Genomic DNA, 25,182 nt, shown 5'->3' with positions numbered 1-25,182 from the left:
TGGGGCTACAAATATCCCCGCCCACCAGAGGGCGGTACGTCGCTTTCCAATAAAAGCCATAGAGCAATTGGGGCGATGCGCATGCGCGCCGAGATCCACGCGGGGGTCTCTTCAAAAGCTCTCTCAGGAGCCGCTGATTCCCCCCCCCCGTTTCCCTCTTCTGCGCATGCGGTCCTCCTCGTCGCCCGACCTTGTGCCCTCCCGCCGCTGTCTTGCGTTTTCCCCCTTTCCATTCCCTGCCACCTTTTTCTAAAGGCGTGTCTGCAGGGGGCGCTGCAGCCAAGAGGACTCCTTAGCTTTCCTCTTTCCTAGAGCGGGCAGGATGGCGGGCGGCCGGCTGCAGCCGCCACGTCAGCGCATGCGCGAGTGCGGGTGAGAGGTCGGCAAGATGGCGGCGGCCTCGTCAGTGGATGAGGCGCCGGACAACGAGGACTATTACTCGCTGCTGAACGTGCGGCGGGAGGTGAGGCGCCGGCGGTGGGGGCGGTGGTGTCGGTGACGGAGGCGGCCGGCCTTCACAAGCCGCTCGGGGGGGGGGAGGAGAGGCCTGGGTAGGAGAGGCGGAGCCGGCGAATCACTGAGGGGAGAAGCGGGGGAGGGGCGGGACACAGAATGGGCACCTGCGAAGGACGCAGGACAGGCCCAGCAGCAGGAGCGCCAGGCTAGGGCGGCTTAGGGCCGGCCACATTGTAGCCCATCGTCTTGTTCCCGCAGTGGGCAACCAGGTGCCTCAGTGGGAAACCTGCCAGCAGGACCTGAATGCAACAGGAGCAACTCTCCCCTCTCCTGTGGCTTCCAGCAACTGGTATTCAGAAGCATTGCAGCTCCACAAAGGCAGAGCATAGCCATCGTGGCTAGTAGCCAGTGACAGCCCTCTCCTCCATGCATTTGTCGGATCCTCTGTGAAATCCATCCAAGTTGGCCATTATCCCCTCCTGCGGGAGGCAGCTCCATAGTAAAACTGTGCACTGCATAAAGAAGTCATTTATTGTATCTGTCACGCATCTTCTTCACACATTCAGCTTCATTGGAAGTTCTCGTGTTCTGGTGTCATGAGAGAGGAGGGAAAACTTTTATCTACTTTCTCCAAAATTTTATAAATGTCTTCTCTTGCTTGCCTTTTCTCTAAGCTGAAGTTTCCCAACCACTGCAAGCTTTCCTCATAAGAGAGACACAAATGCAATTTCTACATTTGGTTGCTATTAAAATTTATTTTTAAAAACAACAGCAAGGAAAGGTTGTTAATATGAGTTATGAATTTAAACAGTGTGCATTGTATTGTATTAACATAGTTGTTCAAAGCAGCTTCAGCAGCATTCTCGGCACTTGTGATTCCCATAAAGTGGTATTAAGAAGTATTACTGCTTCTGACCATGAAGGCTGAGCATAGTCATTGTGCCTAGTAGCCATTGATAGCCTTAGCCTCCATCAGTTTCAAAGTCATGAAGTCACTATGTGACCCAAGACAAGCCATGCTTGTCCACAGTCACCTCACTGCAACATGGGAATAATCACACCAGCCTATTTTACAAAGCTGCTGTGTGGATTTATAGGGGAAAATGTATGGCAAGGACTCTGAATGCTCCAAAATCACACAATGGCCCATGTAGTCTAGCATCCTGTTCTCACCAATGGCAACCAGATGAATGTGAGAAGCCCATAAGCAGGACCTGAGCACAAGAAAACACTTTCTGCCTGTGGTTTCCAGCAATTGGTACTCAGAAGCATTACTGCCTCCCAACAGTGGAGGTAGAACATAACCGTCAGGGTTAGTAACTCATACCATACCATGCCTATAGCAAGGTCACAAGCAAGACCTGAGTACAATGAAAGCACTCTCCTTTGTAATTCCCAGCATGCTACATCCAACCATAGAGGCAGAGTAGAACCATCCTGTCTAATATCCAATTTCCACCCCTTGGTTCTAGTCCTGGCCTCTAAAGGTAACAGTAAGCAAGCCTGCTCCATCTGCTGTATGATAGATATGCGAAGCACTGTCATGTCTCATCTTCTGTTCTCCAGTCTTTAAACTTCCTCATAGGATTTGTTTCCCTGACATCCCTCCACCTGGCAGTCACTTCCTCCACTTTGTTAAGTCCTTCTTAAAATGGATCAGGCCCATTGAGTCCAGCATCCTGTTCTCACAGTGACCAAACAGATTCCCCAATGGGAAGCCATCAAGCAGGACTCCAGCACAAGAGCATTCTCACCTCCTGTGGTTTTCAGCCTTCCATCTGAGAAGGCAAAGTATAGACATCATGGCTAGTAGCCATTGATAGTCTTCTCCTCAATGAATTTGTCCAATCCTCTTTTAAAGCCATCCAAATTGGTGGCCATCACTTTCTCCTCTGAAAGCCAATTGCATACTTTAACTATGTGCTGCATGAAGAAGTACTTTATTTTATCTTTCCCAAATCTTCCAGCAGTCAGCTTCAATGGCTATTCATGAGTTCTAGTGTTATGAGAGAGGAATAGTTTATTTTTCTCTCTGTTCTTTTACACCTCTATCATGTTCCCTCTTACTCACATTTTTTCACCAGACCAAATGTTCCAAATGTCTCCACCTTTGTGATGGAGTTACTGCAGCTCCTTCATTTGGTTACCCTATTTGCCATTTTCATTGTGTTCCACGCTATGACTTTAGATCTGTTAATTATCACATGTGCTTGCTGGTGTTAAGATTTGTATTTATTTACGGTAAATAGAAATGATCCAATAGCCAGGGATTTCCCATTTCTAACTCACCCAATAGAGAATATGAGGGTGAGGTGGAGATCAACCAGGCAGGAAATTACAAGGCAAACAGCCTGAGATAACAAGAAAAATACCGTAAGAGGAATGGGGTAACAGGAACTGCTGCCACTGAAGGCATCCCAGGTAACACTAGGAATCTCTGCTTCCCACTGGGGAATGGGACTTCATTTGGGCAATTCAGAAATACTTCTCCAGTTGAAATACGTGTGAACATGTCTAGGATTTCTTGCTAATTTTAAGCATTCCCCACCTTAGCACAAACATTCATTATATCACTGGAGAGGCTTCAACACTTTTAGTTTGTCATAAACAGCATTGAGGGATGGTTCATATTCTGGGGATTTAAATTAAGGGCTCGTTATATCTGAGCCATAAACAGCTGAAAAGCTTCATAGAGGTTTGTAAAACTAGTAAAAATCTTGCAGAGAATTTCCTTCAAAGAGAATGAAATATGCCTGTCCATCCCCTCCCTCTCCTCCCTACACAGTGGGGAGGCAACTTCATGTCATTTGCATTTTCACCACAATAAAGATTATAATGGCAGCCATCTTGACTTTGAGAAATATTCCCCAAAGACCACTGCATTCTTTTGGAAAGAAGAAAGAAGTGATGAAAAGCCCAAGCTTGTGGCTCCCTTTCATCATTGCCCCTTTGTTATTGAGAACATAAATGGGAACCTCATCTCTCAGAACCCAGTCTATGTGTCAGCTTGCTTCTCTGGGAAAGCTATAAGGGTCAGCTTCTACAGAGCTCTGGAAAGTTTACATTGCCATGAATGCACTACCTTGGAAAGAGGATAGAATGTAGAAATGCATGGGCCAGACAGAAATGGCCTGAGGTTGGGTTCGCTGGATGCAATAAAACCATGGTCTTTCAGCCATCCAGATATTATCACAGGCAGTGTTCCAGAAAACCATAGGAGAAGGTAATAAACATTTTATGAACTGAGCAGTTCAAGCAAACTGTCTAAACGGCCACTTTCAATGAATTTCCTTTGACCATCTGCTGCATGCTCAAGCCCCAGCAAGCCTCTACAGCAACCATTTCCTACACTGGCTCTTGTACAAGGGATGCTTTTGTTTCCTTCATATTTTATGGCAACTCCTCACAATTTGAAGAGTACAGTGCTGGTGTGACCTTGGGCTGCTAGGTCGTACGACCATACGTGTTCAGTGCCACCACCTCTATTCAGTCTCACTAGGAAAATTGGAGGAATACTTCAGCACCCATACACTGTGGTTTATAGCATACTTTGCCTTTGGGTTTGGCATGAGCCTAGCTATATTGTCCCAGAATATCTCTGTGATTTCTGTTGTTGTGCATAACTTACATTATTTTATTTTTAGTACTTTGTGTGCTTCCATATTCTCTGCCATGAGACTGCTACCAGAGTAAAAGGTTTGCAGGATTTACATAGAATGGGGACAAGAGAGAGATGGATGTTGGCATCTCCCTCCTAAGCTATCAGCATTTCCTTGTGGACGGGGCCTTTAACGCTGTAGAGGGACAGTGCTGGTAGGGCAATGTACCATGCCAGTGTGGTGTCCTTTAGTAGCTGCTTGTATCCATCCCTCAGTATCATTTATGAGATTTTGCCAGGTGAGGAAATGGTCAAGAAACAACAGGTGCTTATGCTGAGCACATGGAAGTTGGAGTGGGGAAAGGGGTTGGTTGGAGACTCCAGTGCCACAGACCAGATTGACTCCCTGGTGCTATGGAAGCAGAAATGAAATGAAAACAATCACAGAGTTGAGTGTGTAAGACGGCTGTTAGGCTGCTTTCCTCTTTTTTTTTTTGTAAGATTGCTTTCTTCTCTCTCAAGCTATTTTGATAGTAGCGTACCCATCTAATATGGGTTGATTCTAAAGTTGTACCCAGATTGCAAGAAAAATTGCAGCCATAGCACTTTAAAGACTGACACAATGTGATGCTGTGGTTCATAGGTCAAATCCAACTTAATCATGTTTTTGATAAAAATGCACTAGATTAGAAGCTTGTTTTAAAGGAGAACTTAATGTTGTTGGAATCTCTGGCAATGGTTTTGTTCTTGTGCCATTATTATTCCATGGTGCCTATTAGCTACCAGTTCTTTTCTTGGGTATATATTGATAGGTTTCAGTGGCAGTAGGAAAAACTCCCTCCTCCCTGCCTAAACTTTGGCAATTGTTTTTTTGTTTTGTTTTTATGCTTAACTTGCATTGAGACTAAAACAGTGCATGGCAAGGGTGCTGCCTATTACATACATTTCTTAAACTGCTTTCTACTTTGCTTTCACAACAGCAGTCATTATTAGGGCTAGTTACAGGTAGGTAGCCGTGTTGGTCTGATGTAGTCAAAACAAAATTAAAAAAATTCCTTCCAGCAGCACCTTAGAGACCAACTAAGTTTGTCATTGGTATGAGCTTTCATGTGCATGCACACTTCTTCAGATACACTGAAACAGAAGTCACCAGATGCTTATATATAGTGAGAAGGTGGGGAGGGCTGTCATGCAAGTTAAGTGAGGCCATAAGACTCTGTCCTAGGCATTGTTCTGTTGAACATTTTTTTATAAACAACTTGGCTGAAGGAGCAGAGAATGCTTATCATATTTGCAAGTGACACAAAAACAGGAGGAATAGATAACGCTGCAGGAGACAAAATCAAGATTCAAAATTATCTTGGCAGGCTGGAACACTTGTGCAGAAACCAGCAAGATGAAACTCAACAGAGATAAATGTCAAGTCCTGCAACTAGGTGCAAAGTATCAAAGGCAAAGGTACAGAATAGGGGGACTTGGCTTTGCAGTGGTATACGTGAAAAGCATCTTAATGTCTTTAGTTGATCACAAGCTGAACATGAATCAGCAGTGAAGCATGGCTGCTGAAATAGCTAATGCATCCTTAAGCTGTGATAACAGAAGCAGAGTGTCCAGATCATGAAAAATAATAGTTCAGCTCTGTTTTGCACTTGACAAAGTAGAGGATGTCAGAGGGAGGGTGAACTGGATGCTGATGGGTTTGGATGAAAGAGCTTTGGGAAGAGAAGATGAAGGGCAGGGAGAGGTGATAGTGGTCTTCACGACTTGTTCTCCATTGCTTCAGGCGACAGGGCTAGCGCTTCCTTGAACTTTACTTGCTCATTAACTGGTGAATAGCTTGGTATACAAACAAAAGGTGATTTTTATGAACGAATCTTTCTGATACACTTTAGAAGGACTATACTGTACCCTAAAAGGCCAGTTTAAAAACCTTTATATAAATACCAAGAAAAAATGCCAGTTCCCAGAATGCTATCTGTGTTCCTGATGATTTATAGGCAAAACATTTTGTCAATGTGATGTTTCGTATAGTTGTTAATTTTGTTTCCATTTAGAACACAAGAAAAACAAACCACATTTATTAAATGGAAAAGGCAGTGGTGGTGGTGGTGGTAGCGAAGCGGGGAGGACTCATTTCCATGATTCCCAGGTGATTTGCCAACAGAGATGAAAACGTGAAATATATGTGAACTGAGAAATGGGACTTGTCATTGTCCTTTCAAAATGTAAGAGTATTATGACAGATCATTTAATTGGGTAGCTCATAAATCAAGGCCGAACCAAGGTACAACTTCCAGGCGATTCCAGCTCAGAAGGATGACTTTGGGGAAGGGATTTAAGAAGGTAATTGCTTCTCTTTCCCTGAAAGCCTTAAAAAGAAAACAGTCCACATTCCAAGTGATCATTTTGTTAATCTGTAGCATTTTTGCAAACCAGTTATTCGACATCAGCCTCTCAAGTAACTTCTGGGGTCTTAATAAGCCTCAGTTTAGGAGCCATCATGCTCTTTTGTAGTCTAAGGAATGTAGTGGGGGCAGGTGTTGCTTTAATCAGTGGGAGAAATTATTGTGTCTCACTGGTCAGCTACTGCCCACCCAGCATTCAAAACTCCCATTGTTCTAGGTGCAGTTTGCGATGGAATTTCAATAGCGTGAGCAGTTTCTGAGCTCTGGGTGCAATACTGCGCCTAAGATTTCAGATTAAAACTGCAGGGTGGAGTTCCAGCTACTCTTTGAAGACTGGAGAAGAGACCCTCTTAAGAATATTAGGGGGGTGGGCAGGGGAAGGACTAGATAGGCCATGTAAAAAATGAGCATAATATTTTAGCTGCAGTTCATTCATTTTCAGCTTTGTATTCTTGTTAGAGACCAACCAAGGGACCCAGGTGGTGCTGTGGTTAAACCACTGAGCCTAGGGCTTGCTGATCAGAAGGTCGGCGGTTCGAATCCCTGTGACGGGGTGAGCTCCCGTTGCTCGGTCCCAGCTCCTGCCAACCTAGCAGTTCGAAAGCACGTCAAAATGCAAGTAGATAAATAGGAACCGCTACAGCGGGAAGGTAAACGGCGTTTCCATGTGCTGCTCTGGTTTGCCAGAAGCGGCTTTGTCATGCTGGCCACATGACCTGGAAGCTATACGCCAGCTCCCTCGGCCAATAATGCGAGATGAGCGCGCGACCCCAGAGTCGGTCACGACTGGACCTAATGGTCAGGGGTCCCTTTACCTTTATTCTTGTTATAAAAAAGTGCGCCAAGAGATTCTGTTGTTACGCCCATGACCTAGGTTTAAGGTACCATTTAGCTCCTAGCTTTCATATCTCGGTTTCTAACACTTTTCTAACATCTAACACTTCTAACATCTGAAGCCAGGCAGCCTCCAGTCAATAAGGTGCTGACCCACCACTGTCTGCCTGCATCAATGGGTGCTTAGAGCTCAGAGTATCACTTGGTGAGTGGATCAAACCACTGCACCAGACAACAAACAAAAGAAACTCCCCTTACACCTAGGAAGCTGGAACATCATGGCCCTGTGTCCTGGCTTGCCCACTGGTCTGCTGCAAGTCAGTGACTCATGGAAGATGACCATCATTGACTGTGAGCTGAAAACACTCAACAATGACATTGTCACTCTACAGGAGCCCAGACTCATGTTTAATGGCAGAGAAGAAACACACCTTCTGGGAGGGGGGCCTCAGAAGAACCACCAATTCAAGCTACAGTGGTATCTCGGTTTAAGTACACAATTGGTTCCGGAAGTCTGTACTTAACCTGAAGCGTACTTAACCTGAAGCGAACTTTCTCATTGAAAGTAATGGAAAGTGGATTAATCCGTTCCAGACGGTCCGCTGAGTACTTAACCTGAAGCGTACTTAGCCTGAAGCCAACTTTCCTATTGAAAGTAATGGAGAGTGGATTAATCCGTTCCAGACGGGTCCGCGGAGTACTTAAACTGAAAGTAGTCAAACCGAAGCGTACTTAAACCGAGGTATGACTGTATAAGCATTGCTGTGAGAAACTCACTTTTGTCTATGATAGAATTGCCGACTGAGGACTTCCTCTCTGTCTCTCAACCACCCTGGTCCAGTTAACTTCTCAAGCATTTACACTTCCACTTTATGCTCTGATATACAGATCAAGTTCCAGTTCTATAAGGCACTAGACCAGACATGGCCAAACTCGACCCTCCAGATGTTTTGGGGCTACAATTCCCATCATCCCTGACCACTGGTCCTGTTAGCTAGGGATGATGGGAGTTGTCCCAAAACATCAAGAGGGCCAGGTTTGGGCATGCCTGCACTAGACCCAAGCTGCCAGCCGGGTCCCAGCCTGATAACACCTATTTATGCTGGGAGATTTTAATGCCAGAATCGGAAACGAAGGTCACACATGGGACAACTGCATAGACCCCTTTGGTATTGGCAGCATGAATGTGAACTGTCAAAGGCTGCTCGAGCTGTGCTCATACCATAGCCTCTGCTTCACGAGCAAATTCTTCTCTACCAAGGCAAAACAGCCAGTGTCCTGGAGACCTCCAAGGTCAGGCCACTGGCACCAGCTGGACTTGATTGTCACCAGGCAATTGACACTGAGCTATGTTGGTGTCACATGGAGCACCAGAGTGTCGACAGTGACACGGAACACTCCCTGGTGGTGAGAAGATCCTTATTCAGCCGAAGAGGACCTATACAGCATTGCCAGAACAGTCATACCCAAACTTTGTGAGTGCTGCTCTGATTCTGTTGAACAAGCACTACTGAACTACTCTAGAGACAGCATTGACGTAAGGTGAAACCACATCAAAGAGGCAACCTACAACACAGCTATTCCTCTTGGCAAAAGAGAGCAGCAGATCCCTGACTGGCTTGAGGCTGGCATTAAGGACATGGAGCCTGTTATTGCTGCAAAGCACGAGGCTCTTGTGAACTACAGTGGATGCTCAGGTTGTGAACGTGATCCATGCGGGAGGCACGTTTGCAACCTGCAGCGTTTGCAACCCGCAGTGCCACGTCTGCGCACGTGGGGGTTGTGATTCGGCGCTCATGCGCAAAGCGCAATTTAGTGCTTTTGCTCATGCGTGAGTGCCAAAACCTGGAAGTAACCCGTTCCGGTACTTGGGTTCGGTGCGGTGAGCAACCCGAAAACGCGCAACCTGAAGTGCCTGTAATCCGAGGTATGACTGTACAAGCATGCGCCCTGCGAGAAGATGCTTGCTGCATTGAGAAAGGCAAGGAGCAATGCCCAGTGATTTGCCAGACAGTGTGCCAATGACTGTTGATTAAAGCTGTGTCAGGGCATTCAACTTGCTGCTGATAGTTAGCAAAATGACCTTCAGAGGTGCTTGTTCTGATGTATGACTCCCTCTACAACGGAGTACCTGTGATTTGATTCCCCTCCTGTCCTATAACAGTGTTTCTAAGTAGTATGCCACTTTATTTCCCCTCTTATGATTGCATGATGTGGATGTGCTTGAGATGCCATTGTCGTTGAAGCTGTGTTTGTTCCAGTGCTCTGTTTTGACTATGTCTCAGAATGCAACCATTTTCTCCATAGATCCCACTGTGAGCCACTTAGGTGACCCAGACTCAGCATAGCCCTGCTTCTTCCTCCCTCAAATCTTACCCTAGTGGAACAGATAAACTGGCTGATACATATACTTCTAAAAAGTCTTCCTCAACCTGAAGTCAATCAGATGCTTTGGACTACAACTCCCATCAGCCCTAGGTAGCAAGGCCATGCTTATTGGAGTTGTTTTCCAAAAGGTATCAGGTTGGGAAGGCTGGTTTTGAGATGAATTTTCAGCTGTCTTGCAGTAAGTCTATAACTTACACCGAGGTTACATTCCCAGGATCACAGCTGAAGCAAAAATCACATATTGTCAAAACGTATTAGGTTCAGTGGTGGGTGGGATTGCCAGTGTCTTTTTTCCTGCCTCTTTTCCACCTCTTTTACTATTTTTTTGCCAAGTCTGTAAAGCTGAATGCGCACAAGTTAAATGCATGTAAGTTGCAGGGTGATTGTAGTTGCAACAAGCCGTGCCCAGGTGTCCTTTTCCTTTCCCCTTAAGTGCTTGAGGGACTCTCAGCAGAGAGAGCTCTCTGGGGGCTTTAAAAAGCCAGTTCTGGTAGATAACTAAATTTACTTTGGGGCTGAAATTGAGAAATTCTCCATTGCCTTTGTAGGCCTTTGTCTCCATATTTTGTACCCAGCTTCTTATAGGGCAAATTCAGCTCTTCAGAGCACTGGCTAATCTGAGAATAATAGGTCACTAAACTTTATGGGCCTGGGGAAGAGGAAGAGAAGGACGTCTAAAACCTGTCTCTGGCAATTTGCTAGTATATGGCCATTTAATCTGTAATAGATTTACATGCTGCGAAGATGTAACTGGATGATTGAGATGTGAAATGAATGAGTTTAATCCCCCGAATAGCATGATGGCGTGCCTCTTAATTTTGCCCCAAGTTTAAGTAATAAGAATGTAACTTAAAATATCATTATTAGTGACATGTATCTCATTAGAATTTGAAATGTTGTCAGTATTTTCTGCGGTGGCTGGAGAGGGGTTATCACTCTTGAAATATTGAACCAGTGACCTTAGTGATTCACTTATGATGAAAGGCCCAATCTAACATTTTATTGAACATGATATTTGTGAAAAATGGAACTGCTCATTTCTATTACTTAATCAATAGCACATTAAGCCATTTATCACTAATTTGATTAAAGAAGGTCATTGCCGAGCTCGAAATTCCACTCCCTTCTCATCTACTTTAATTCTAATAACCAAGAGAGTGGAAAGAGACAGCAGTTGCTCAGGAAGGATGACTCCTTCACCAGGCAATGCATTCTCAGTAGCCAGGCAGGTCTGTCCAATTCCTTTGTCATTGAACCAAGTCGTATGAATAAGAAACAGAAGAAATCTCTCAATTCCTGTTTGTCACCAGAAATGACTCAAATCCCACTTTATGTATTAAAAACTGCAGTTTTTTGCTGATGCTCTGTGTTTGTTCTTGAGCGAGAGGATTAGCCTTATATGTGAAGCACCCTGACCTTCTGTTTCCGAGCTAAACAGCTGGGGAAACCTCTGCATTGATCAAAAGGAGCAGGCAGAAGGCCTTTGGAAGTATACTGTATTGTTAGAATGCATTTGTGTGTTGAAAAAAGATCTGCCCCCATCTTTGCAAGTTAATCATTCAACCTCGTAAGCCTCTCTTTTGCTCCTGTACCTTCATGTGGGTAATCATGGTGAATTTCAAGGAATTTGGCTTGGTCTTTTGTAACAAATAGGCATTCTTTAGTTCCAGAGTTTGCACCCTTGCCTTCACCTTGAAGCAAATCTGGCTTCTGCTGTGTTCCTCCCATCCCTGTAGTGCAGTGTTTCTCAACCTTTTTTGGGCCACGGCACACTTGTTCCGTGAAAAAAATCACGCGGCACACCACCATTAAAAAAGTTAAAAAAATTAACTCTGTGCCGCCCTATATTGACTATAATTATGACTGTAAGAAACACTTGCCAATTGCTGTGTTGGTTGCAATCTCCTGTAATAAGGCTTCACAAGCCGCTGATTTCTCTGCCAGCACGTGCTCCTCGCCGAAGAGGCCGCTCACTCCCTGACAGAGTGACAGTTTGGATGCTGGCTGGACAAAAGAGGCTCTTCTCTTTGCACCTATGGAGTCCCTGTGTGATTTTTATGCATTACAAAATGCATTGTTTCATTTCCACGTGGCTCCGCTCCTCCCGTCGAACCCGGCTGGGCCGTCCCGAGGTTGCGGTGCATGTTGGGATACTGGGGGTTCTGCTGCTTTTTCCTCTCTGGGGGGTCTGGGCTGAGGTTGCGGCTGCAGAGATGGTGAGTAGGGGAGGGGGAGCGCTCGGCGGCTTTCGATTGGGTGCGGAAGACCATAGACAACTAAGTCAAAGGGACGTTCGAGGAGGAACCATAGAGATAAAAGAGAGAGCGGAGAGTGGTGGTGGTGCGGGCGGGGCAGGCAGGCGGGTTATGACAGGAATCGCCGCCATCTTGTGAAGGGCGCGCTCAAACGCAGCCATGCTGAGAAGGTTCTCCGCACATAGGTACGGTAGTTCTGCAAATCGCCCTTCTCGTCGCCGCACGTCGCGGCACACCAGCCAGCGTCTCGCAGCACAGTAGTGTGCCGCGGAACAGCGGTTGAGAAACGCTGCTGTAGCGCCTTAGATGTTATTGTTGTTGCAACTCTAGTTGAAGTGTCCAATGCAGTGCCTTCACCGAGGAATCAGTGTCACTTTACTTGGCCTTATAATGTAAGCAGCATTCTTGCAATGATGTGACCGGCTTCTTGCTCTCTTGACCCCTGCCTATCCTGACGAGTGAAAGCGAATCAGGAAGGGTTGACCAGATGGGCCCAGGATTTGGTGATGGCTTATTGACATGGGGGAATGGTGCCACTCCCCTTAAGGAGGTGGTGGGTGGTGCACCCACTTCTGAAGAAACCCACCCTGGATCCTGTGGTTTATAACAATTACTACCCATAATAAATACCCCTTTCTTGGGTAAGGTGGTGGCCTAGCAATGAGTTCCTGGAGGCATTACCGTATTTTTTTGTGTATAAGACGGCCCCATGTATAAGTCGACCCCTTTTTAAAACCCAAAATTAAGAAGTTAAGTTTTTTAGCTCTTTTGGGGAGTAGGAGAGGTCCCTTCTGCCAATCGCTCACCCGCCTGCCCGCCACTGCTGATCACTTGCCACAGCCACTGCCAATCACACACCTCGCTGCAGCCGCCAATTGTCTGCCCACTCACTGCCACCAACAGCCCACTTGCTGCAGCTGCCAATCACCTGCCCGCCTCACCACAACCTCCAATTGCCACAGCCAATTGCCAGCAGGCGTTGCCACAGCCACCAATCAGCTGCTCAATCACCGCTGCCAATCTCTTGCTGCTGCCATTAATTGCACGTCCTACCTCTGCATTCACTATCCGTGTATAAGATGACACACAATTTTTGCATCTTATTTATTTTTTTAGCAAAAAGCATTGTCTTATACACGGAAAAATACGGTACCTGAATCCACTTCATTCTGCATTCAGGTGCTGTTTTGGAATTAAATCAGCCTTGGTCACGTGGATGGGTAACCTGTACAGTATAGAGAGTAGAACAGGGGGAATGCATTTCTGCTTCTGCTTCTTTGTCTCACTCCACGGGTTTTGATACTGTAACTAGACCAAGGCATCCTCCTGGACTGGCTCTGTGGGATGGGTATCAGGTGACACTGTTTTACACTGGTTCCACTCCTACCTAGAGGGTCTTTTCCAGAGAGTAGCACTGAGAGACTGTGTTTCAGCTCCACAGTCTTCATGCTGTGATGCACTACAAGGTATAATCTTGTCCCCGTGTCCCCAATGCTGTTTTACATTTATATGAAGCCTCTTGGGTGCATCCATTAGGAGTTTTGGAGGTTAATCTTAGTTGCCACAAGCAAGAGACTGTTCACAAGCATGTCTCAAACAGGGCCCTTACCCCTCCAGTGTCCTCTTCTGTGGTACAAGGACCATAAAGGTTATGAGGCCCCTGAACCAGCACAACTTCTGAATCTCCATTGCCACTTGGAACAAAACCTTAAATACGTGCAACTGAAGCAAAGGCACATTTTTCTCCTGTTTACCTTTGCCTTCATTCCTCTCTTATTCAAATTATTATAAAATAATAATAATAATAATATATCATTGTTAATTATAGCCTGCAAGGTGCATGCAAAATGGCTTGCAAAGATATAAAACCAGCTTTAAATTATAAACTAGAATAAAACAAAAGAACAGCATTATAGTAGCACAATTATTTTAGATTTTATGTTTCCCGGGGCAGAGCCCTGTTGCCTTGTGCTTTGTAAAGCCCCATGCATGTTGATGGCACTTTTATCCAGAGTACTGGCTGGCTGAGCTTCTAGGAGGCTGTTGTAAGGAATACTGAGATAATTGTAAGTGCTTTGAATGCTCGAACTGTGCTACATAAATTATGATTATTAATGCCCCAGACTGGTGGTTTCTTGCACCATGCCAAGAGAAGCGGTCCTAGCAAATCACAGCTTCATTATGCTTCCCGATCTGCAGAACAGAACGCGCCGGAGTGCGTCTGATGGGTTCCCGTTTCTGGGCAGATTTTTGAGATGATAGCAGCTTAACTGCATTGATTGTGCTATAATTGGATTTCTTTTCTTCTCGCAGGCCTCTCAGGAAGAGCTGAAAGCCGCGTACCGTAGGCTGTGTATGCTTTACCATCCTGACAAGCACAGGGACCCAGAGCTCAAGAGGCAGGCCGAGCAGCTCTTCAACCTTCTCCATCAGGCTTATGAAGGTCAGTGGATGCTGGAGATTCACAGCCATCCTCGGCTCAGCAGCTGCCAATGGATTTTCTAGCTTGGAATCCAGACAGCGAGTCTTTTTGCTGTTAAAGGCAGTAGCTGGTTTTTGCCATTTTCATATGAGGGAATCAATACCTGGAGTATCAGTTTTTGACAAATGAGTCGTTGGAAGGGCTGTAGCTCAGTGGCAGAGCATCTAGTACATGTGGAGGGTCTCCGGTTCGGATCCTGGCATCTTCAAGTCGGGCTGGGAGAGAAACCTGCCTGAAACCCCAGAGAGCTGCTGCCAGTCAGTGTAGTGTAGTCCATACTGAGGTAGATGAAGCATTGGCCCAATTAAGTATGTTCCTATGAGTGAACATATATGTGGTTTTGGGGGGGGGGGTCCCAAGGATATACACTAACAAGCTAATAAAGATTCTGACTACGGAATCTCATTCTATGAGAAGGATTTTGAAGTGACCACCTTTTAATGCGAGCAGGCCAATCCTCTTTTCTAGTAGCAAACTAGACTAGAAAGCCAGGAGTAAGACTGAAGAAGCATGCTTCTCTAGGCAACTTCCAGTCTAACTTCTCTGTGCAGCAGCCGACACCATATTTTAGCTTTCAGCTTGGTGGGGCCATGCAGTGCTCGAACAGAGATGCTGCTAACTTGCACAGTCAGCTGCCTTCCTCATACCACTCGCCAATCCAGCAGCTCTGAGCCTTCCATATGTAGGATCAGTGATCCTCTACAGCACATGAGCCAGCATTTGGTCATTATGGGGCAGAATCTCAACACACATGGTTGGTAGGAGGCAGGCTGTGTCAGAATGCATCAAGTTGGTGGAGGACTTTTTGCTCTGTGGGCCAGGGAGCAGCATTTCCCAGGAGATCGATCTTCAGCTGAATCTCAAGAGCGTGGAGTAAGCAGGGTGAGGAAACACCAACTTTCCCCAGAGATCTTTCAGCCATGTTCCCTTGCTATATGGTCAACTCCCCATTTGCACAGGGGTTTTATTCTGGGTCTTTGCGCACGTTGGTGGAGCGCGCATAAGCCCACCCCCTTCTGCCCCCTTCAAGGGCTGGAAAAAGCATGTACACTGGCGGTCACGTGCCAATCGAACACACACAAAATAGTCGCTGCCCGTACTAATCCCTCTGTTGCTTGACAGATTCCTAGGGACACCACCCTTCGAATCATGTGGTTTTCTCTTGACCACCCAGAACTGTGTGTTTATACACCAAAAGTATATCTCCCTGGTCCAAGGGAGGCTTCATCTCCCAAGCCCCCTTCTGAGGTCCTGGGACAGTTTTTATGAAGCCGAAAGCACTGTTTAAAGATTATAACCCTGGACAAGTATAGTCCAAAGACAGGTATATTTATATATTCTCTGGCACCCCACCTTCCTTCCAGCAGCTTGGTGCAGGGAACATAAATGTCATACTATAGGGCTATTGCAAGGTTAAAGTCCAGTGCTTTTGTCAGCTGCACCACACTGTTTTTCTTGTTACACCCTTCCATGTCTTCACACCAATTGGAGTTCAGTGCAATAGGTGCTGATAGCAGCCTTGCGTGGGCAAGCAGACTCTAGTCCACAAAAGCTGGTGCCTCAGCGGATCTCTTTAAGCCTTTAAGGTGCTGCAGAATTCATGTTTGTGCTGACTGTAACAGGACTAGCACGTCTGCTCTTCTGGGATTTGCTGCAAGCCACGGGCAGGGAGGCTCTGGTCTGCAAATCAAACATGGTCCATGAGGTTCTTCTGGCTGAATGACTGCCACCTGCCCTAAACTTGGCAACCTGTGTGATTTCTGGCAGGTGGGCCAGAAAGGGGATTGCAGGCACTGCCTGTTATCAGCACTCACTATCACACACAGTATTTTGAAGGCTCTGGCGATCTGATTATGGTCAGGGCTTGCAGAGTGCAATGGTTTGATTTCAAACCACATGAGCTAAAATGGGCCACCTGATGTCATGCCAGTGGTTACCAACTGGGTGACTGCACCCTCCTGCTGAAGTGTGGGCTGCAAGAGGATAGGGGAGATAATGCTCTGGTCCCCTGCTCAGATCCAATTCCACACCCCTGTTGTAAGCAGTCAGCCAAGCATGCTCAGCAAGGGCCTTGGAACCCTTTGCAAGGTGAGATCTTTCTGTTAGACAGGCAGCAGAACTGAGGTTGGGGGAGCCCTCCAAGGCTACCCAGATTTCCACTTGGCATTAGAACATAATCTTCCCACCCCACCGATTCCCAATTGTGTGCAACTGTATCCTTTTTTCCTTTCTAGAGCTGCCTTGTGAGTACCAGATTCCTTGGTGAGCTTTTTTGGTGGCAGATGCAGGGATGATGTGTAATTGCAGAATAGGGGAATTGGGGGGGTGTTCTTTAGTTTTTGTTTCTTATTTTGCTCTGCACAAAAAATAGACAGAAGTTCATGATGTGGAAAGGAAATGTAAAAAAAATCCAACTGTGTCAGCACTGAAATAGTCATCTGAAGCAGTCGTAACTGTAAGTGCTTCTCATCAGGCTGGTTTTGCTTCCCATGAAGGATTACAGGGGAGATGAGAATTTCTTCCACCAGCGAAAGTATGGGCTATAATTCACTCGAGATGCTGTTTGCTATGCTTGGCATGCAATTCTCCTATAATTAGACTTAACTAAGTATAGAAGAAGATGTTCCTCTCCGAAATAAAGACTTTCCCCAATCTGCTGTAAAAGCTTATCTCTTATCTCAGTTTGCCGGGGGTGGGGGTTGTTGCCAAAAAAATTAGATGTTAATAGCCATCAGGAAACTCTGGAGTGTGTTGGGTGATAAATCTGCATAGTCAAGATAATGCAATCTCTCCAGATTCTCAGCTCTGCAGTCACAGGCAGATGGGCTGTGTGTGTTTCCGCTCTGTCTTTCATTGAAACTGTTGCCCTTTTGATTATATTCTGTTATCTGGGTTTGGTTGAATGAATCTTGCATGCGTCTGAATTATTGATAGTTTGTTTGCAGCATTTTTTGAAATTTGGGGAGAAGTAACTGAAACTTAAGTGAATTAGGAGCTTGCAGGATTCTACCCCCACCCCAGTAGAAAAACTGCAGCACCAGCAGTCCGCGTCGCCCAGCGGTTTGGCCCAAAGGGAAGCTAAAGTGAAATGGTGAATAAATGATTTCTTATTAAATCCCAGAGATTAGCTAAAGAAATTTGGTTCTGGTGTTTTCTGAATGGTCAGCATTCCTTTCCTCCCATTAGGCTTGGACGTGGGTGGAATCGTTTACAGCCGTTCTTAATTAGGCCTTGTGATGCATGGGAACACGCTTGAAGAGCGGGAGGGAAATCCAGCAGAGACCTTGAAATGGGTGATGTTTGTGTAGGGGGAAATCCTCAACCCTTTGCATTCCAAGAGTTGTGCTTTGAAAAATCTGTTCTAGAAACGCGATTGGCATTCTCCTGCGAAGAGGTTCTGCCTCCCAGCTTGTTTTCTAGGTGCATGCATTTAAAAATGTAAATCTAGGTTTGCAAAGAGGTGTGTCACATAGGCATATTTGGCAGTGAGCTTGAGGTGGCCACGTTGTCTTTGTGGAATGTGTGCTTGGTGGCTTGGTTTTAGGTTTCCTGAAAATGTATTTGGAAGGTGCTGGAGAGTATGCATATTTGTGCATGTGTGCACGTGCATGTACTTCTGTCTGAACTCTGCTTTGACTGCTGCATGCTCTGAACATGTTTTGGTTTTGATTTTCAGTGCTCAGTGACCCACAGACGAGAGCCATCTATGACATATATGGAAAGAGAGGCCTCGAAATGGAAGGATGGGAGGTAAGACCATTGCAGCCAGATAGGACCTGCAAGTTGTTCAGTCTCGGAGCCACTTTCATTGGTGTTGTCTGGGCTATAAGTGACAAACTGCAGGTGCATGCAAAGACTCCTATGCCCATGTTACTCAGGACAAGCTCAGGCTTTCACCTCTGACAGTTGATGACCTTCTCCATCCAGTGGAAAATCCTTTCCTGCTCTTCAACTTGGACATCAAGCTGATCCAACATTAACTGAGAAGTGACTTTTGAGTTTCTTCAGTGTGGCAATGCTGTGGTGTTTAAACAACAGAAGAAATCAAAACTCGCCACTGCTCAATTGGTCATTCTTTCCCTCTGCCCCACTGAGTGTGTTGAAGCAACTTTCATTTTACCCTTGGTTTGGGGGTGCAGTCACTCTGAGCCTGGAAATGCGGTGCTGTGGATAGAGAGGCTCCCAACTCCCCGAAGAGGAGCTTGGCCACAGAGAGTGCATCATTCCCCCACACCCCCTGTTATCCTAGGAAGTTGACCATTGGTTAGGAGTGCAAAGAGGCAACTTTACACACCTACGTGCAAATGCATCCTAAACAGCCTATATTCCCTCAGCTGTGTGATGGAAAGTGGATACGAAAACAAGCATTTTAAGAAACTGAAAGCATGGTTAAAGGCAGAGTTGGCTGCTCAGGTTCTCATTCATCAGGGTCGTAGCCTAACATCTAATGGTGATAAAAAACACCTGTTGACTTCACTGTCTTCATTGTTAGGTACACAAAGCACACACACCCTCCCTCCATATTCACTCAGATATGTTATACTGTTATAGTGCCCCATAGATAAAAGCAAGCTTCATCGCATGACTCATACTCTGATGCCAAACCTAACCAGCAGAGCTTGTTTTATGGAGCCACCATCAAGGCTGGTTCTGTGTTCCTGCAGCTGCAGGATGAATTGTTTAATATAGATCCTGCCCTGCTTCAGTAATAGCTTTCACTCTGGGGAGGCAGTTGGTGTTACTTTTTAAAACATCTGCCAGTATTCTCTGTGGGGAAGGGATGGAGCTCAGGGGGAGAGAATCTGCCTTGCAGGCAGAAGGGCCCACGTTCAATCCCTGGCATCTCCAGATAGGGCTGGGAGAGACTGCTGCCTGAAACTTTGGAGAACCGCTGCCAATTGGTGTAGACCATGGGTAGGCAAACTAAGGCCCGGGGGCTGGATCCGGCCCAATTGCCTTCTAAATCTGGCCCGCGGACGGTCAGGAATCAGCGTGTTTTTACATGAGTAGAATGTGTCCTTTTATTTAAAATGTATCTCTGGGTTATTTGTGGAATTTGTTCATTTTTTTCCTCTTCAAAATATAGTCTGGCCCCCCACAAGGTCTGAGGGACTGGGCCGCCCCCTGCTGAAAAAGTTGGCTGCCCCCTGGTGTAGACAGTACTGAGTTAGGTGGACCAGTGATCTGATTCAGTATAAGGCAGCTTCCTGTGCTCAGAGCCCTCAAGCTTTCTTGCCTTTTGCTTCTTTCCTGTCAATGTTGGTATAGTTGCTAGTGAAAGGGAAGTGGTGAGGAAGGGGTCTTGCGTGGAGCAGCACCAGGGCTGTGTGTGAGGGGCCTGGGGTGGTGGTCTCTATTATGGCTTATTTGTTATGCGGTGCTTAGCCACTCACACTTGATCCCCCTGCCTTTGAGAGCATTTGGGCTGGTACCTATCATTATTATTGACTAAGTTCCTGAAATTGCTAAGTGTTGTACAGAATTTGAAAGTTAACTATTTAAAAATAGCAGCTTTGGGGGAGGAAAGGGAGGGAGCATCAATCAGGGAGAGAGAAAAGGGCACAGGGGAAGTCCAGTTGAGAGTGCTGGTTTAGTCTGGTCAAGAAGTTTGGGCCCTGTATAGCAAAGGCCCCAGAGAGGAACCAATAGAGAAAGAAGGTTGCTCTAGACCAGGGGTCCCCAAACTTACCCGGCTTTGGGCCGGATGCCCGTCGCGCCGATTGCGTGGCGGGCCGGAGGGTGGGGGAGCGGGCGCGGGAGTGTGCGGCTGTGCGCGCCCATGCGCATATGCTATTTCTGGCACACTCCCGACCTGGAAAGCATCGGAAATAGCTTGTGTGCATGTGCAGAAGCCTCCTCAGACCCGGAAGTACACCGGAAGTGACGCGCGTGCGCACAAGCGATTTCCGTCGCTTTTCCGGGTCCAGTAAGAGCGGGCGGCGGGGGTCCCCAGGGGCTGCATAAAAGAGCCTCGGGGGCCATATGTGGCCCCCGGGCCGTAGTCTGGGAACCCCTGCTCTAGACGAGCATTAGATGTGGAGACACTGGAAAGTACATAAAAGGAGCTTAAAGTGAAGGCGTGAAGAGAAGGGAATGTAGTTGCTGGAACAAAACTTGGGTGGCGATACCACCTGAACAATGAGCAGGAAATGTCATGAGAACCTAAGAAGAGCTTTGCTGCTGAATCAGGCCAAGGGCCCATCTAGTCCTTATCCTCCACAGATTTGTCCAACCCCCTTTTAAGAGCATCCATGTTTGCAGCTAGCACTGCATATTGTGGGAGCGAATTCTGGGTCTTATTATTTCCATAGAATTCTATTTATCCTTCCATTTTATTTGAAGCATTTGCAATCTACCCTTCACCTCAAGGTCCCAGAATAGAGAATACGTATGCATGGGGGGAAATTGCAACAATAATACACCAAAAAGAATGCTACAGTGATAATATGATTTATCATAAAATGACAGCACAGTAGCAGCAGCAAAAATAGCCACACTCAGAATGCTGGAAGTGTTTCTTAAATATTGCATGTAACAGTTTCAAAGCTTTGTTAAGTTGTCTTTACATTTCCTCACCCTTTAAAAACTTGCAATTTTAATCTGGCATTTTCCCCTCGCTAGTTTTCAGTAGCATACTAACAGCCCCCGCTCCCAGTCTGTTGCCGTTTAGATTGTAAGCTAGTGGACAGACTTGAATCTATGCCTAGCTGTTGAGGCAGTAAACAATGGTGATGATAGACAAAGGATGTGGCCCCTGGTTTGTGTGCAGATAACCCAGGTTGTGTCTGTTTGTCTAATAGCAAACCTCCCTCCCAGGCTTGCTTAGCTCACATGGTGTCTGAGAGGTGAAAAAGCCACTTTTTGAGAACAGATACAACATGTAACAAATAAGAACAAATCGAAAACCTGTTTTTAAAAAGTATCCAGTAAAACCACTGCAGTGAACACAGAAGACAGATCAAGCTCTTGCTGGCCTCATTGGGATGCCAAGGGGCAGGTGTTCTTGACCTTGCAGTTAGCCCTGTCAGATGTGTTTGGAATGCGCAACTTGCTCTATAATCTGATGCCTAGAAATTGAGTGAATGGAGACCCTTGGAGCCATTTTTTTGCTTCCTCCTGCCACAAGGAATGTCAGAGATAAAGTAATTTAAAGTCATTAATTCAGGTTTGCAGAGGTTAAGCGGTTTGGATTCTCCACAACAAATCTCACCCCTTCTGGCCTTGCTAGACTCAGCTGATTTAATCCCCTCGTTTCCATCAAATAGTTTTAGAACCTGGTATTGGGGGGGTAGGGAGAGTGAATGTGATTTCTTCCCCAAACTCAGGCCTCTTAAACTTTCTGCTACAACCTGTGCTCAGAGTTGGGGCCTCTGCAGTGAAGGAAATGTTTCTGTTCTGGGGGAAATTACATTTCCATGGCACTCAGAATGCAGCGCCTTCCTTAGGAAAGGCAAATCTCCACCTGTCAAATAAAGCTGTTGTGGTCTTGGTTGCCGCCTTAAGAAACAGCTGTCTTAAGAAACAGCTAGGTTAGGCAGTCTTATAGGTACATGTTTGGAGAATTACTCTTGTGTAGTGACTAAGGGTTGTATCCAACCAAATTCTACTCAGAGTAGGGCATTGAAATTAATGGACCTAAGCTTAGTTGTCTACAATGGGCCTACTCTCTGTAGGGCTAGCCTTGGATACAACCCAAAGACTGAGCCCAGAAGTCACCGCTTCAAATTTAAACTTTGCCATGAACTCACTTAGTCCCTTTAGACAAGCCCTACTACCAGCAGCAGCCGCAGGCATGCCACATTTGCAATATGGGGGAAGATAGTATTGATGTCACTTGTGGGGTTGTACAGATTCCTGAGAAAATGTAGATGAAGCACTTTGAACACCAGAAACTGCCTTAGACAGTATGTATATGTAGCTCAGTATTGTCTACACCAACTAGCAGCAGCTCTCCAGAGTTTCAGGCAGGGTTTTCCCCTCAGCCCTACCTGCAGATGCTAGGGGTTAAACCTGGGACATTCTGCATGCAAAGCAGATGCTCTGCCACTGAGTTATTTAAAATACTCTATAAAAAGTGAAGATTGTTACCACAAGTGCAAAAACCCTGGTGCCTGTGAAATTGGCCTTGTGCTGCTGGCCTTAGATTCACTTACATTTACACCCCACCTTCCTTCCATGGTGGAACATGGGGTGGTGCATTTGGGGACATGTGGTGGTTTCCCATCCAGGAACTGGCTGGATCCAAACCTGCTGAGCTTCAGCAAAGTAACCTCATGTTTGAATGCACTGGTGTGCTGCCATTATTGTAATTTGTGCCTGCTTTGCCATTTATGGGCTGAAAGACACACACACACACACACACACACACACACACACACACACACACAAAGTTGTGGTGTAAGATGGATTCTCGGGAAACTAAAGAACCTCAACTTACTGCTTGAAATTCATTTATTTGGGTGCCTGGCATATCCTGCACTGAGCAGTTGTCTCTCTTTGGAATGACACTCCTTGTTTTGTTATATTATGCTGGTACACTTTCAGTTCAAGGGACGTCATGTTTTGTGTGGGCTCCCTGCTAGGGTTGCCAGGGTCTCATATTGCATGCATTCGTTTTTACAAAGTCAGGTGCCAGGAGTGTAACTGGTAACTCTAAATAAAACAATAAAAGCTCTGTGCCTTTGTCTAGGAGGGAACAACACAGAAAGAGAGAGAATGTTGCAGCGTGAAGAAAGGAAACAGAAAGCCCTTCTGAGCCTGCCCGTCTATAGAGAATTAAAAGCCCTTGAGCGTTTCCAGTTGCATCTCTGATTAAACGCCCCACAGTTGTTCGTTTGTTTGTTTGCTGGCTGTCCTGCTGCCAAATAACCTCTAAATGCTTGATTCCCTCTCCCGCAGGTGGTGGAAAGGAGGAGGACACCTGCTGAGATCAGGGAGGAATTTGAGCGTTTGCAGAGAGAGAGGGAAGAGAGGAGGCTTCAGCAGCGGACTAACCCCAAGGTAAAAGGCTAGAGTGCCCTCTTGGCATGGAGGAAGTGTTCATGAGATAGCAGGTGCTGGGAGCCTGTCTGTGTGTGCGTGTGTGCGTGTGTGTGTGTCTAGGTTGATGTTGTGGTCATCGTTATTGTACTTCCTTAATGGAGAAATGCATGAAATGTGAGATGAGGCTTCCAGAAGGGCACACACTTGGTCCTGGAGAAGCGCAACCGTCATGATGTGAATGCTGCCTCCTGACACTGCAATGTGGCCTTCGTATTCCTCCCCAAGTAGCACCACATGCCTGCTTTCTAGTAAGTGTCCAGAAGCAAAGGAAAAGGGTTGGGTTGGGAAGGGAGGGTTGGGAGCACGAAGGTTTAAATGTGAGTAAGCCAATGCATTTTTGGTTGGGGATAAGGATGAAGCAATTAGACAACAACAACAAAAAAGGTTCAAATCAAATCAAATTTCAAGGTTAAGTTACATACAATGTAGGTTTTGAGACTGTGAGATGGGGGATCACACCATGCAGTTAGGTGTTGAGGGGCGGAGTTCCAGGTGTAGGAGCCAGAACTGTATGAAGAGGGGCAGAGCTGGAAGCATAGAGGCCACAGACAGGAATGGTTGGGTATTAAGGGTGGAGGACAGAATGATGCATGTGCATTGAGAGCTTTTGAGTGAAACCTCACGGTTCTTGGATCACCATTCTCCACTGCCTGCTGCAGCCCAGGATGCCCCCCAAGTTGAGCTAGGAGGTGTCGAAGCAGGAGAAGTACCCAGCCGTGCCAAGTCACAGGAACCTTCCAGCAGCAACTCAAAATTTCAAAACAAGTGCAGAAACTTTGGAATCTCTCCAGAGGCACAGCGAGGGCCTGTTTTCGAAATAACTTAATCATGCTCTCAGGCAAACAGCCGTCATCGATGAAACTGCTCCCAGCTCAAGAACCAATAAACCCAGGCACTTTCGTGTTTCAGGCTTGTGTGTTTTAAAGCTGTCCAAATGTCAGCCAGAAGCAGCAATGCAGGGAGACCCTTTCCCAGGTGTGCCATGGATTTGTGTAGGTGCAGTGTTGGTTTGTAAAACTCCTACTTACAGCCACCTGCCAATCTTCTTGCTCTTCCCTCTGCCCCGGATCAAATGCAGCCCCTAGTCACATGCTGCAGAGCTGCAGTTGCATCCCTTGGGCCAGTGCGCCCAGTCTCTTGGCATACTGGCTTATTTGGATCTTGGATGGCACCTAGCTTGGTGACGGAGGACCTGCTTTCCATGCCAGAAGCCCCAAATTCATTCCTTAGCATCTTCAGCAGAGCACACCAGACCTCTGGAGGGCTGCTGCCAATTAGAATAGACAGTAGTGGTGTGGGTGTGGTACAGAGCTGGGGCTTGCATCCCCATCACCCCAGTCCTTGTGGTATGTAGGGTCATGGTTGGAACTACGTATTGAGATGGCGGGGGGCATGCAGCTTTCAGTTCAGGACTTCCAAGTCCAGTGGCATGAGCTGGATCGTGGCACACAGCACACATGAAGAAACTCCTATGTTGCCCAAGGAAGAGCAGAGAGTCAGGCTCCCAGGCCCACAATGGTTCACTGAGCCAGATCTAGTCTCAAACCCTGATATGCCCTTGTTTCAAGGCCCAGATTCCTTTATCTAGCCTCCCAGCTGTGCTCGCAATTAGTTGCAGCGTCTAGGTGCACTAACGTGTCTTGAACTGCTCCAGCATTAAGACTCAAATTGGTGCCAAACATCTCTAAACTTCTAAAGCCCCTGGGCTGAGCTTTACCTTGA

At 46.4% G+C, this 25,182-nt stretch overlaps 1 protein-coding gene across 1 annotated transcript in view; it reads left to right on the top strand.

Annotated features, from left to right (window-relative positions):
* Positions 1–330: 330 nt before the first annotated feature.
* The window catches only part of DNAJC11 (DnaJ heat shock protein family (Hsp40) member C11), a 57,098-nt gene continuing 32,246 nt past the window's right edge, over positions 331–25,182 (top strand). The window contains exons 1-4 of the mRNA XM_035120202.2: positions 331–463; positions 14,250–14,379; positions 18,095–18,168; positions 23,317–23,418. Coding sequence (XP_034976093.2) covers positions 389–463; positions 14,250–14,379; positions 18,095–18,168; positions 23,317–23,418 — 381 coding nt within the window. The 5' untranslated portion in view covers positions 331–388. The remainder of the gene's footprint in view (positions 464–14,249; positions 14,380–18,094; positions 18,169–23,316; positions 23,419–25,182) is intronic.

The sequence above is a fragment of the Zootoca vivipara genome, chromosome 6 (genome assembly GCF_963506605.1).
Source record: "Zootoca vivipara chromosome 6, rZooViv1.1, whole genome shotgun sequence".
Lineage (NCBI taxonomy): Eukaryota > Metazoa > Chordata > Lepidosauria > Squamata > Lacertidae > Zootoca > Zootoca vivipara.
The sequence above is the reverse complement of the archived record's forward strand: the minus strand, read 5'-3'. Positions and strand labels throughout refer to the sequence as shown.